The sequence below is a fragment of the Poecilia mexicana genome, unplaced genomic scaffold (assembly GCF_051168715.1).
Source record: "Poecilia mexicana isolate PSO_F unplaced genomic scaffold, ASM5116871v1 scaffold_18, whole genome shotgun sequence".
Classification (NCBI taxonomy): Eukaryota; Metazoa; Chordata; class Actinopteri; order Cyprinodontiformes; family Poeciliidae; genus Poecilia; species Poecilia mexicana.
Window position 1 is genome coordinate 27,777,120 of NW_028263387.1, and position 13,491 is coordinate 27,790,610.

A 13,491-nucleotide genomic window follows, 5' to 3' on the forward strand; every position below is an offset into this window, starting at 1 on the left:
GCAAACAACAATATAGTGCATTACTGCCACCATCAGGTAAGGAATGCGAGTCAAGACAACAGGCTTAAACTCTGTAGGAGTGAGTGTGTGACATCAGGCCCTGCCAGGGCCGTACAGAGGCTTTCAGAGGGGCTCAAAGTTAAAAAGGGCCACACTGAACAACATAGCAACAACCCATATTAATCAATAATCTAATATTTAATCAGATCAAACCAGGGGCGCTGCCACAAAACTTGGGCCCATGACAACAAATTGTAATCTCACACAGTCCACTCACACTCTTGTCTTTTTTCTCTCTCTCCTTTTGAAAATCTGACTTTATAATTTTTCTTGGTGATGTAGTAAGTGCCACAGTCGTTCTTGTCTCATACTGACTGCTGTCACCACTAAGCAGGAACAAAACCATTTCGTGCAGATCCAATGGGTTCAGTGTAAATTTGAATGTGTGTGTTTTGGTCTGGCAGAGGCAACATTTATTGTTTTACTGATAAAACCAATTTTTAAAAACCCGATATAATTAATTTTATAATTGACAAGGCCCCAAATATTTTATATTTTTATAAAGAAAAAAACAAAAACATAAGTTTTTTTGTGGAGGGCCCCCTGTCAGTCAGGGGCCCTTGGAATTGTCCAAACGTTTCCCCCCTTTCCAGCGCCCTTGGATCAAACTGTATCACTGTCATCATGTGGGGACATGCCAAGCTAATCTAGTCCATGTTTGCCTGATTTATTGTTTCTGTTCCTGCTGGAGGCTGAGCTGATCTGAGACTGAAGGAGAGACAGTCTCTGGTTATGAAATAAGAAAATCCATCCATCCATTCTCTAACTCCCCTGTCCCTTAGTGAGGTCAGGAGGTGCTGCTGCCTCTCCAGCTAACATTCAGGGTGAGAGGTGGGGACATTTGGAAGGGTTGCAGGGCAACACAGAGACAGACAGCCATGCACACACACACACACCTAGGGAGGATTTGGAAAGGCCAATTAACCTGACAGTCATGTTTTTGGACTGTGGGAGGAAACTGGAGAAACCAGAGAAAACCCACCATACACAGGGAGAACATGCAAACTCCATGCAGAAAGACTGGGGCTGGGAATCGAACCCAGAACCTTCTTGCTGCAAGGCAACAACTCCACCAACTGCACCACTGTGCAGCCCTTCCTTCATCCAGTGTGATTTAATTTATAATATTACAAATGTTGAAATATTGACCTAAGATTTTGACACACTTTGATCAAATTCTTTCTGAATGAAAACAATAAAAATGCCCACCATATTTGTCATAATTATCAATTAAAGGTATTAAAAGTGCAGCCCCTCCTCTCTCTGCAGCAGACGGACCAGCAGCAGGAAGTAGGCGGCTCAGCCAGCCGTTCTCAGCTTCAGTGAAACATCGTCAGGTCAGATCACTGAGAAGAACAATGGAAGGAACATCTCACTGTCTGATCTGTAAGTAGACAAGTTTTAGTCTCTTTCTGCTGGATCAGCATTTCTCTCTGTCTGAGAGACACTGGAGACATTTTACTGGACGGATTTAATCATATAATTACTGGGGGGCTGGATGGTTCTGTGTATGAAATAGATCTGATTGTGTAATAAAGTGCCAGGAGAGGAGTTTTGTGAATCAGCGCAAACTGTTGATTTATCCTTAATAAATAGCAGCATAAAAGCAGAACTATTAACATGAAGTCTGAATCACACAGTTTCAGAGCACATTGTATTCAATGTAGCCAGGTTTAGTTTATAATGAATAAATATGTATTTTATTTTTCTCTAGTTCTGATCTTCTTGCTGAGCTGCTCTGCAGATCCAGGTTGGTGAACTTTGATACATTAAAATGATTTTAAATATTCAAAGATGTTCTTTGGATTAAATGTTACATCTGAGAATTTAATGAACATTTTATTATTGAATGTGATGCTTTTTAGTTTTATTAACAACTGAAATCATAATTGAATCTCTTCAGTCTCTCCAGCTGCTCTGACTGTGAGTCCCAGCAGATCTCAGTTCTTTGAAGGAGAAAAAGTTTCTCTGAGCTGCTCTGATGGAGGAACTGTGAGGAGAAACACAAGCAGAGACACCAGGAAGCGATGTGGAGAAGACTGGGGTAAATTAAACGGTTCCACCTGCAGCATCAGCTACTTGTACCCAGATGATTCTGGCCTGTATTGGTGTGAGTCCATCAGTGGATCCTCCAGCATCAGCATCCATCTCAACATCTCTGGTAAGATCAGTATCTACTAATAAACTTGTCCAAACACGTTGGCCTGTTTTCTAATTTAAGGTGTTATCTGCCTTTATCTCTATAAAACTCTATAAAACTCTCTTTGAGCTTCATGGAGCTCAATGAGAGTCGGTGCAGGGTTAGAGCACTAATTACTAATAATATTAATTACTGTAATATTATGGTGCAACATTTACCCTGGTTACCTCAGGAAGCCTGGAAGCAAAGTAGATATTATCAAAGTAGATAATAAGAGCTGTCATGGTCTATAATGGCCCCACCTCTTCCATGTCTCCTTTGGCTAACAGACAGAAACATGAACCCAAACCTCTGCATGATGTTACAGGTTGTAACAAAACCAATCATAGACTGGCTGAGTGCATCCAATCAGTGGCCCTCAGGTTTGGAACGAGCTCAACGAGAAAATCATCTCTGCCTTTAAAAAGCAGCTACAGATGAAACTGTTTATGTTCCTGAGATCCCTTGTAGGGCTTCATCAGAGGAGACAGCTGTATGGATGGTGTGAGGGATGCATGATGTGCATTTGTTGTTTTTATTATTAGCATTTTAAAATTATAAAGTTATATGTTCCCAGGCTCCCTCTATTAGCTTTAAATCATTATCATCACTGATTTATAGCTAATCCTATTTTTACAGTTAAGCACTCTAAAAACAGTATTTGGGCTTTTGTTCATCTTATGGACTTATTTACATTAATCTCACTTCTTTCTTTTGGTTTAGTTATGACAACTTACGTTTTGTGTTTAATTAGCTTAAAAGTTACAAATCTTTAACTTAAAGGAAGTTTTTACTGGAAACAACGATGTTCATGTTCGTATCCTGATCTGATGTCATGACTGAGGCTCCATCACATGATGTGGATGAGACACCAGGTCTAATAAAATCATATTCAAGCAGATAACTGAAGTAGAACATTTATTTTCCAAAGGGGAACTTCACTCTTCTTCTCTTACAGCACCAGCTCACATCTCTTTGCACAAGTAGAGCGCCACCACTGGCCACTTTTATATTTTCTTCACCTTCAGATTTACAATCAAAAACCCTCCAACACAGGAGCATAATTATACCAAAATGTCTAACAATATTAAATCTAGAGGTTCATTCCTGTGTCTGGAGCACCAGACCGAACCAACCAGAGGTGGAGCACAACCCCCATCAGGAGACTTTAGTCCTCGATGGCTGCTGCAGGTCTGACTGCAGCCTGGTGACCTTTGACCTTTGCTGTATTACTCACTTTCCTGTCCAACTCTCTCAAATAAAGGTTGCGTGATAAAAAAGATTATTTATTAGATCCCTTCTTCATTTGAAGCAAACCAAATTATTTAAATTTGTCATTTTAAACTCATTTAATGAATTCAGTTTGTTAGATTATGGAATTTGAATGAATGAATAAAATGAAACTGAATCAGACTGTGGAGTTAGTGTTGCTGTGTGGAAATGGATGAAATGCTGTAGTTTGTCTCTGTGTTGAGGTGGATCAGTGATCCTGCAGAGTCCTGTCCTCCCTGTGATGGAGGGAGATGACGTCACTCTGAGCTGCAGAGCAAAGAGTCCAGCCCACAACCTCCCAGCTGCTTTCTATAAAGATGGCTCCTTCATTGGTCATGAAACTACTGGAAACCTGACCATCAAATCAATGAACAGCTCTGATGAAGGCCTCTATAAGTGTACCATCAGCGGTCAGGGAGAGTCTCCATCCAGCAGGATCTCTGTGGAAGGTCAGAGGATGAAAATATTGATTAACTTTGGTTTTCAAAACAAATTATTAGACGGCTGTTTAATTTTTTTATTCTCTTAGAGAAACGACCAACCACTTCTGATCCTCCAACCTCTCCTTCACCTACATCATCATCATCATCATCATCATCATCATCATCATCATCATCATCTCCACCTTCCTCCCAGTCGGTTTCCTATGTGATTCCGGCTCTGCGATGGGGGATTGTTTTGGTTTTCTTGCCAATAATGATTCTACTGGTGAGACGACATTTTCAGAGGAAATATGAAGGTGAGAGACTTTTATTTATCTAAGCTAAATATAATTGGCACACTGTTTGTCTGTATTGCTCAACCTAAAATACCCTGAACAAAAATATAAATATGTCAGATATTGTTGCCATGTGGAGTTAATGACTGTAAATGAACATTTGCTGATATTTTATAATGTTTCTATAATTTTAGTCCAGCCTGCTGTCAGTCAGCATTAATACTCAGTGAGTTTTTCCCAGTGCATTGTGGGACATGTCCACTGGGTGACCAGACCAAATGAGCAGCAGATGGACAATAAAAGGCCCCAAAGTGTCACATTGTGTCATAAAGCCTCAGATGTTGTGTTGGATGGAGGGACGTCCAGCAGCTGATCGGCTCAGAGTCTGATATCAGACCACAGCGCTTCGCCTGCCGGTACCATCAGCTGCTTCTGGAGTCCCACAGGCCAACAAGGCCCAGCAGGACTCCTCCTCCAGCCTGACAGCATCCCTCACCGAAGGTGTCCACCAACGGGTTTGAGGGTTGCTGCCGCGACAGGCAACGACAACCTCGCAGCTGCAGCTCCGATAAGCTGCCTTGTCAATGGAGTCATGTATCATGGTCCACTCAGACTCAATGTCCCTCACAATGTGTTCGAAGTTCTGCCGGAGACGGGAGTTAAAGCTCCGTCTCACAGTTTAGTTTACAGACATTATTTACAATCTTTGTTCAAAATGCACTGTAATTATTTGAAAAAACATTAACTTGTTTTAGGTTTACTTAGAGACTTAATAATACGACTGAAATGGAGTTGTAGAAAGCAGATAGAATAAAAACCAATAATTTATCAGTGTCTTTGCCTGCAGAAGAACTAAAGCTTTAAAGTTATTTTCTCCACCATCTCATACCTGATCTGAAGTGAAACCATCTTGTTCCTCCAGCAGTTCAGACTGGTTGGCCTCTTTGTGGTCTTACTGGGTTCTTGTTGTTTCTACCTTGTGGTGAAATGTTTCGTCTCTAAACGGTCAAGATGTTTATGGTCTGATTCTTAGTTTCAGATGAATTTCCATGACGTCTTTAGTGACTCATTGTTCAAAGATGTTGAGTTAAAAAAAACTGCAAACTTTCTGCTAAAAACATTTAAATGTAATGAACCATGTTAACAACAGTTGTATCAAACAGTAATGAATGTTTGTTTCATTTTACAGCGACTGACCCTGTGAAGATAAATAATGTTCGTTATCGACAGAAAACCATCAGAGAAGCAGAACCAGAGGTAAAACCCTCTAAGTTTATAAATATAAAAACTATTTCCTGTTTTTTTCTTCAATTTTGAAATAAAATGGTTCATTGTGACCATCAGACCAGATGAACTCAGTTCTGCTCTGAATCAACATGTTTAATCATTAAAACTGATTCTATTTTCTTCAGCAGAAATATTAAATCCTACATTTTTTCTTTCACAATCTAATAAGTCAGATTTAAATTCTCATTGTTTCTGGTGGGTTGATACAAACTGCAAAATCTTATTTGCACCCTAAATAAATATAGATACAAATTAATGATATAAAATGTCAGTAACATATCTTGGTCATCATCACTGAGGTCCAACAGAACCAGAACCAGCACTGTGGTTTTTCCACAGTCTGTATTTATATGGATGTCACTGAATACTTTGACTAGGCCGGTCTCAGTACTGCGGTAACCATGGAAACCAGGCTGAAAGACGTTAAAATGGTTAAAAAACTTTTTAACTGTTAAAACTTTTTGCTGATGAATATTGGTTGGACTGCAGAGCAAAGAATCGACTCGTCTAAAAGTCGACCAGTTGGTGGAAATAAAACTTGAGTTTGATGAAGAGCTGGAGGTTCTTAAAGAGACAGAGACCAGTTTAACGTCACCAGATCCATGATGGGAAGTTACATCTGAATTCATATATATTCAGCATTTTCATAACTGAAGGAAACTTGACAGTGTTATAAAATGGCCCCAAGTGAAAACAATTAATACCTCAATTATAACACCTTCTTGGTTCAGAAATATTTTTCAAATGATGAAAACAGTTTAGAGTGACAGTAGAGAGAAGCTGATTGGCTGAAAACAAAACCCAAACTGTGATGAGGGAGATGAAGATCTGCAGCTCTGATGTTTCACTGAGTGATGAGATTAGAGACGGAGCATCAGAGGATGAGGAGCGTTTAGGGAGACGAGGTGATCAGACTCTGTGGATCATTACTTTATACTGTAAAACAGATCTAAAAACATCTTTTAACCAGTGCATTTTATGACTTCCCTCAAACGTCATCCTGCTTTAAATTTTTATTTTTACTATTATTTTTCTTTAGTATTTTTTATTTTAAGGTCCCTCTTTGTGTTTTATTATAGGCCTATTAACTCATATTGATTGTAACTAGAGATGTGCCGATCAGGTTTTTTCCTGCCGATCACCAATACCGATCACATTATTATTATTATTATAATCATAAACACTACCGGTTACATTATGTGGAAAAACGAACCATGAATTCACCTTAATTTAGACAAAAACTTGTTTTTGATCACTTTTTCTAAGAAAAACAAAACAGGCATTGTGCAAATTGTACTGCTATTGATAAAACTATCTTTAACAGACTGATGACATATGAAGGTGGAGCAGAAGTGAAGCTCCGTCTGTCAGATATTACTACCTGTAGCCTGTCAGATATTACTACCTGTAGCGTAGCAGCGGTTCAACAGGAGAGCAGAACCAGCGTCTGACATCGCAGCTCGAAGACTTAAATAATTTTTCAGGTTATTTGTTTAGCTTTCTGACCGTCATGCTAATCCGAGTGAGTGTTTGTAGCTGTGCGCTGCTTTACCTGCTGTCTGATCCTCCGTATGTCTTTTTACTGCAGTGAGCCTCGATGTAGCCAAACTCCGTCAAGTATCTCATTGTTTTTATGTCGTATTAGCTTCGTTGTGTTGATGCATTTTGACCTGCTTCAATTTTCCGCAGCAACACCCAAACTTCCCCATTCACTCAGTGGTTATAGTTCCTCATCGCTTAGGATTTGTTGCTGCGTGTTTGCGCAGAGTGAAGGAAAGAGGAGACCAGCTGCACAGGCAGGCTGGAAATGAGAAGCAGGTGATCGGTTTGTGTGATCGGCAACAAGATACCGTGATCAGCGATCACTGATCACACACTTTTTCACGGAAATCGGCCCGATTACGATCGGTGGCCGATCGATCGGCACACCTCTAATTGTAACACTTTGAGGTTTCTGTCAATGTAAAATCTGTTTTAGATAAAATTTATTATTGTTATAAAAGTTTTACTAAAGAACTAAATCTGACTGAATGTTTGTGGAAAATCTTTTAAATAAAGCTTCTTAAAGATGAGTTGTAACTGATTGTTTTGCATCACAAAAACTTGATTTTGATGTTTTTCTTGAAAGAAAAAGGTTTACAAATATAATTTCAGCAATTTTGATGTTTTCATATCAGATTTTTTTTCTGTCATTGAAATAAAACATCTTTATTCCTTCAGCTGCATTTTAGCCATTATTTTATCAGGAAGCTCCTGGAGATAAAATCTATTTTTGACAAAGACCTTATACATCAGTGTCCAGCAGACAAACTGATTTAATTAGTTTTGTGTTTTTCTGATTCCAGATTTTCCTCCAGGATCAGATGACCTCTGACCTTCAGTCTCACCATGACGACCAGCTGAAAGGTTTCAACTCTGACCTCCAGAGACAAACATCAGATTATAATTGATGATTATTTCAAAATCATAAAAAATAATATTTTTCTTACAAACTTTTTTCTTTATTTCATTTTTAAAAAATATGAACTAAACATGTTAGACTGAAGCAAAGTTTTTGTTTCGCAGTGTTTGTTTTTCTATTCAAGAATTCAAATTGGGACATTTCAGTCATTTCTATAAACAGCTACAGATCAAAGTCTGAAAACCATTGAGGGATAAAAACTGCAACAGAAAAAACGTCTATGTATTAAATATGAGGTTATATTTTCTGTTTTTGATTTGTTAAATATTTTAGTAATAAGAAAACTAAAAAGCAGCTACTATTAATTTCAGATTAGTTTTGTGTCTTTTTCTGTCTTTTTATCTTTAATAAACTCACTATGAATCTTTTCCTTCAATATTTTCTTCTGCAGATGTTAAAGACTTAGTTCATCTTTGCTCTGATAAAGGCTGATGCTGTCAGGTTTGGGGTTTTTCTCTGTTAATTTAAGTTTCTATGTTCTGTAGAGTCTCTGTTGTCCTGTCTGCCCCCTGATTGTCCCCAGCTGGTCCTTGTTTCTCCTGATTGTCTCCCTGAGGATTTAAACCCACCTGTGTTCCTTGTCTAGTCATCTCTGTATTTTGATATTCTGCAGTTGCTATCAGCTCTTAGCCTTCTGCTCATCTGTGCTGCCTGGATTTTGTATTTCATTTCCATTAAAATCATAATTTTCATCATTTCAACCTGAATCCTCTGGGTTCTGCCTCACCACCTCTACCACATTTCATGACAGATATACTTTATCTGTCATGAAAGGTTAGAGTCCCAGTTAAACGGCGCTTAACTGAAGTCCTAAAAGGGGTGCAGGTTTTAATGTTTTTATTTTTTATATCTCTTTCTCACTGTTTATTCAATGTTAATTTCAAATATGTAAAGCACTTTGAAATGCCTTGCTGCTGAAATGTGCTATACAAATAAAATTTGATTGATTTAAAATCATCAGAACCAGTGTCTCAGTCGATGGTTTCAGTGGTTTGTTTTCTTATTTCTCTCCTGCTAAGCTAGCAGCGTTAGCATCAGCTGATCATCAAGTCTCTGCTACAGATGATTATCAGGAGTCCAGGCTGATCAATAGATGATAATCTAACTCCTGTTGTGATTTGAGACATTTAAAGCTACACTGATACTCTAAGTTTTAAAACTTTTCCTCTAAAAGGTCATTTCTGACCTTACCTGAGTTTCACTGACCTGCATCTTCATTTCTACCTGAACATGAACCTCTGACCTGTTGAAGGTTTTACCTGTAATAATTACAAACTACTGCTGACGTCTGTAGAAACAAAGAAAGATTCATCTTAACAGTTTTTTCCTCTCCTTCGTCTAACAGATTAAATTTATATAATTCAAAAACCAACCAACCAAATTTTATTTGTACATCACATTTCAGCAGCAAAGCATTTCAACGAGCTTTACATCATAAACATAAAACACAAAGTCATGCAACATAGAATCAACAATAAAAACAAGACATGAAGTCATTAAATTCATAATTAATCACATTTCAAATAAAACTAACCAGGTGGGTTTTAGTCCAGATTTAAAGGCTCTCAGTGTTTCAGCTGTTCTACAGTTTTCTGGAAGTTTGTTCCAGATTTGTGGTGCATAGAAACTGAATGCTGCTTCTCCTCGTTTGGTTCTGGTTCTGGATGCAGAGCAGAACCAGAACCTGAACCAGAACCTGAACCAGAACCAGAACCAGAACCTGAGGGGTGTGGGAGGTTGGTACAACAGTTGTTTCATTTCCACAGGTAGCGTTGGTCTCACGGTTCACCTCCAGCCGCTGAGTCTTCATTTCTACAGACTGAAGTCGTTGTGTAACACTGATCCTGGATGGAGGCATTTAACCTGGTTCAACTTGGAGGTGAAGAAAAGAAGAAAATCCCCCAGTCCAGGTTTGAAGTAGTCCAGTTATGATGTGACAGTATAACGATGAAAACTGTGACTTTAACAATAATCTTTTATTATTATAATGGACTATAATAATAATCCATTATTATTATTAATAACCCATTATCTCTCGTCCTTATCAGTAAGGAGGAGAGAGAGCAGGATGAGCTGCTCCTCCTTCAGACCTATCAGGTTTAAAGATGGTTAAAAACAGATTTTGTGTCAGTATAAAGTTAAGATCCTTTGCAGTTCATGGAATGAAGTTTAGAGAAAGTCTGGTTGTGTGTCAGGTTTCTGCAGGAGGTCATGACTTTATTGATGAGGCTCAAACTATCAGATGACCAACTGAACTGAGAATCAGAAACAAAGAAAAGTCCACATTTATTCATACGGCCTGTTTCCTCCCTGATCAAAATGTCTGGAAGTGAATCTATAGAAACAGGCAGCAGGTCGCGGTCCGTCTGATCCAGGGTTGGAGAACCATCAACCCCAGGATGGACCACAGCAGAACCGGCTTCAGACTTTACCCTCTTAGTTCCTCCAGAACCTCAGACGGTTCTATGACTCAGTTTCCTGTTCTGGTTTCTCGTCTCTCTCCCGTTGCCTGGCAACAAGCAGAGGAACCGTTTCCTGTCAACCTGCTGCTGGTCTGATCTGATCCAGCTGCAGGACGGAGGGAACATCTGTCCAGATGCTGCTGTTGAGTCCGACCTGCTGGTTTTACATGTTGCTGTTCCTCAAAGTGAATCTCATTAAATCTCTGACTGACCTGAGATGATTTCTGCTGCTGCTCTGAGACTGACAGGCAGCAGCCTGGCAGTCAGAACTGAGGGAAAAGTAAATCAGTTCCTCCTCATTAGGTCACATGACAGACAGACTCATTTCCTGTCTGAGTCTCAGTTTTCTCTCTTTATTGTGAAATAATTACTTGGTTTAAATCGCAGCATAAAGTTAAACTCACAGTTCAAGATGAATGAACTTAAAAACAACGTTTAGACATTTTGTCTCTTGTTGTTAAATCGACTTCATGAACTTTAGTTTCTGAGTTAAAACCAAAATTATTTTCTTGTTGATTTAAATCAAGGCAGCAGGTGAACTTTGACCTTCAGATGTTTTACAGTGCACTAATGTTATAAAATCTGTATGAATGATTAGAGGCAGAGCTGAGTTTATTTTCCTAAAATACATTTATTTTCATAATCAGTCTTTTATTTAAACATGAGCAGATCAACAGGATGGAAAACATCATCAGATCTTCAGCTGATTAAACTTTTATCTTCAGGTTAGAATAAGAAAAGGTCAGCCTTTGGTCAGGAGGAAACATGGAGGACGCTGCAACAGCAGAGGAGGAGCTGGATGTGTCACTGATTATTGATCAGTTATTGATTCCAGCTCTTCTATCAGGCTGGAGATCCAGATGAACATGGAGATTAGAGTTTGAGCAGATTGAGATTACAGGAGAAATATTCAGATTAAAGAACAAAACTGTTCTTTACCGTTCTCCACCAGCAGGTGGCGCCTCAGAACCAAATACAGACCTGTGATAAAGTTATAAAATTATTCTGATTGTTCATAAATACTATAATAAATAACACAGTGACGTAATATCACGTGTCATAAACTAAACTGATGAAGAACAGCTGCTGCTACTCAACATGTGACATCATTTTAAAATAGTTTTTATCAATGAACTGAAGATTTCGACACCAAGAAAAAATTATTTATATTCTGTATTAATTCTGCACAAAACAAGTGAAATCAATAAATCTAAAACTGAATTAATAAGAATCAGCATCAAATAAATCAAACATGATCCGACACTGCCAGCAGCAGAGAGAGAGGGAAGAACCGCTCCAATCAGAACCGGACCAGAACCACAGCAGAACCGGACCAGAACCAGATCAGAACCAGATCAGAACCGGATCAGAACTGGATTAGAACTGGATTAGAACCAGATCAGAACTGGACCAGAACCAGATCAGAACCAGATCAGAACTGGATCAGAACTGGATTAGAACCAGTCCTAAACCGGTCCAGAACCGCTCCTATCAGACTGATTCATTTAAAATTTAAGCTAAATGTTTTTCTGATGTTTTTTTAACTGATTCTCTGAACTTAGTTTAGTTAAAATCACTGAAGCAGAAGAAACTTTAATAATCAAACTTCTTATTTTCATTGTTGACAGTAAACAGATGTGGAGCATAAATATCACAGCCTCAATCATAACCCAGGTAAATACTGAAATAACGAGTATTTCTATTCTATTCTATTCTAACTCTTCAAGTGAAGCAGATATTTTCCAGTTTTCTCCTCTCAGCCTGTGGAACCACATTCTTCAGTAAGTTTAGCTAATCAAGAGGTCAGAGTGAATATGGAATCAATAACTGATTGGAAATGAAGTTAATCTTGAAGCTGAGCAGACGTCCCTCTCTCCTCACTCAGTGGAAATCCCCTCTGGTTTCTGCTGCAGTTGGTTGATGTGAACCTGCAGGACGTCTTAGCAGAGACCATGTGATGAAATCTGTCATCATAACAGTAACAACCTCTGCTGGGTCACAGAGGAACTGTTCACCACCGAACTGGGTCACGGAGGAACTGTTCACCACCAAACTGGGTCACAGAGGAACTGTTCACCACCGAACTGGGTCACGGAGGAACTGTTCACCACCAAACTGGGTCACGGAGGAACTGTTCACCACCAAACTAGGTCACGGAGGAACTGTTCACCACTGAACTGGATCATTTAAAGGGAACACACGTTTATGAGGCCATAAACTTTAATGTCTACTGAAAATCGGTTCATTCATGGATTGTCAGAGATGAAAGATTGACCTGCATATTTCCTGTTCAACAAAACTGATCAAAGTTTTGTTCATCACAGAAGAATCATTTTCTGCTCACAGGTGTTGAGTTTTTGGCCCAAACTGAACTTATCACCACTGATAACAGCACAGATTATGTTACATCTTCTGCAGCCATTTTGGTTCTGTTATATTTCATAATCCACTTCCTTAACATCTATATGAGAGATGCTATATTTCTGTGTTTGTTTCATTTCGTTGGTTATTGTGTTCATATTCTGGTGTTTAGTTCCTGTTGGGTCCATTTCTGTATTTTCTCTGTTGTCTCGTCCTTCTGATGAGGTCCAGTGTGACCTCTGACCTCTCTGCTTTCCTCTCCAGCCGATCAGATAAACATCACAGCTGAACCTGGACAGAACATCACTCTGCCATGTGGACTTCCTGGTAACAAACCTGCTGCTGCTGTGGACTGGATCAGAACCGATCTGGATCAGAACTGATCTGGATCAGAACTGATCTGGATCAGAACCGATCTGGATCAGAATATGTTCTGCTGTACCGAGACGGTCGGATTGATCCAGGAAACCAGAACCCGTCTTATCAGAACCAGGTGGATCTGATGGACCGACAGATGAAGGACAGAGACGTGTCTCTGGTTCTGAAGAACCTGACGACTGGTGATACGGGACTATATCCCATATGAATCCAATATGAAGGAACTGATCCTGAACTGATCAGAACCATCAACCTGCAGGTTCTTCCTCCAGGTGAGTTTCTGTCTCTGGATCAGAACCAGCAGCTTCCTGGT

General features: G+C 39.2%; 2 protein-coding genes across 2 annotated transcripts in view; both read left to right on the forward strand.

Moving 5' to 3' along the window:
• Positions 1-13,491, forward strand: part of LOC106913559 (high affinity immunoglobulin gamma Fc receptor I-like) — a 108,054-nt gene that overhangs the window by 43,219 nt on the left and 51,344 nt on the right. The window lies entirely within an intron of this gene.
• LOC106913713 (Fc receptor-like protein 1) lies at positions 1,318-13,386 on the forward strand. Its single transcript, XM_088015960.1, has 8 exons — positions 1,318-1,446; positions 1,775-1,810; positions 1,964-2,221; positions 3,715-3,960; positions 4,041-4,250; positions 4,656-4,730; positions 13,065-13,127; positions 13,226-13,386. Exons 1-8 carry the CDS (start codon positions 1,419-1,421, stop codon positions 13,384-13,386), a joined length of 1,077 nt encoding a protein of 358 aa, XP_087872086.1. The 5' UTR covers positions 1,318-1,418.

Coding starts and splice junctions, on each gene's coding strand:
- LOC106913713 (XM_088015960.1), top strand. CDS start 1,419: ATGGAAGGAACATCTCACTGTCTGATCT. Junction 4,731..13,064: donor GACAGCATCCCTCACCGAAG/GTGTCCACCAAC, acceptor TTTCCTCTCCAG/CCGATCAGATAAACATCACA. Junction 13,128..13,225: donor TCTGCCATGTGGACTTCCTG/GTAACAAACCTG, acceptor GATCTGGATCAG/AATATGTTCTGCTGTACCGA.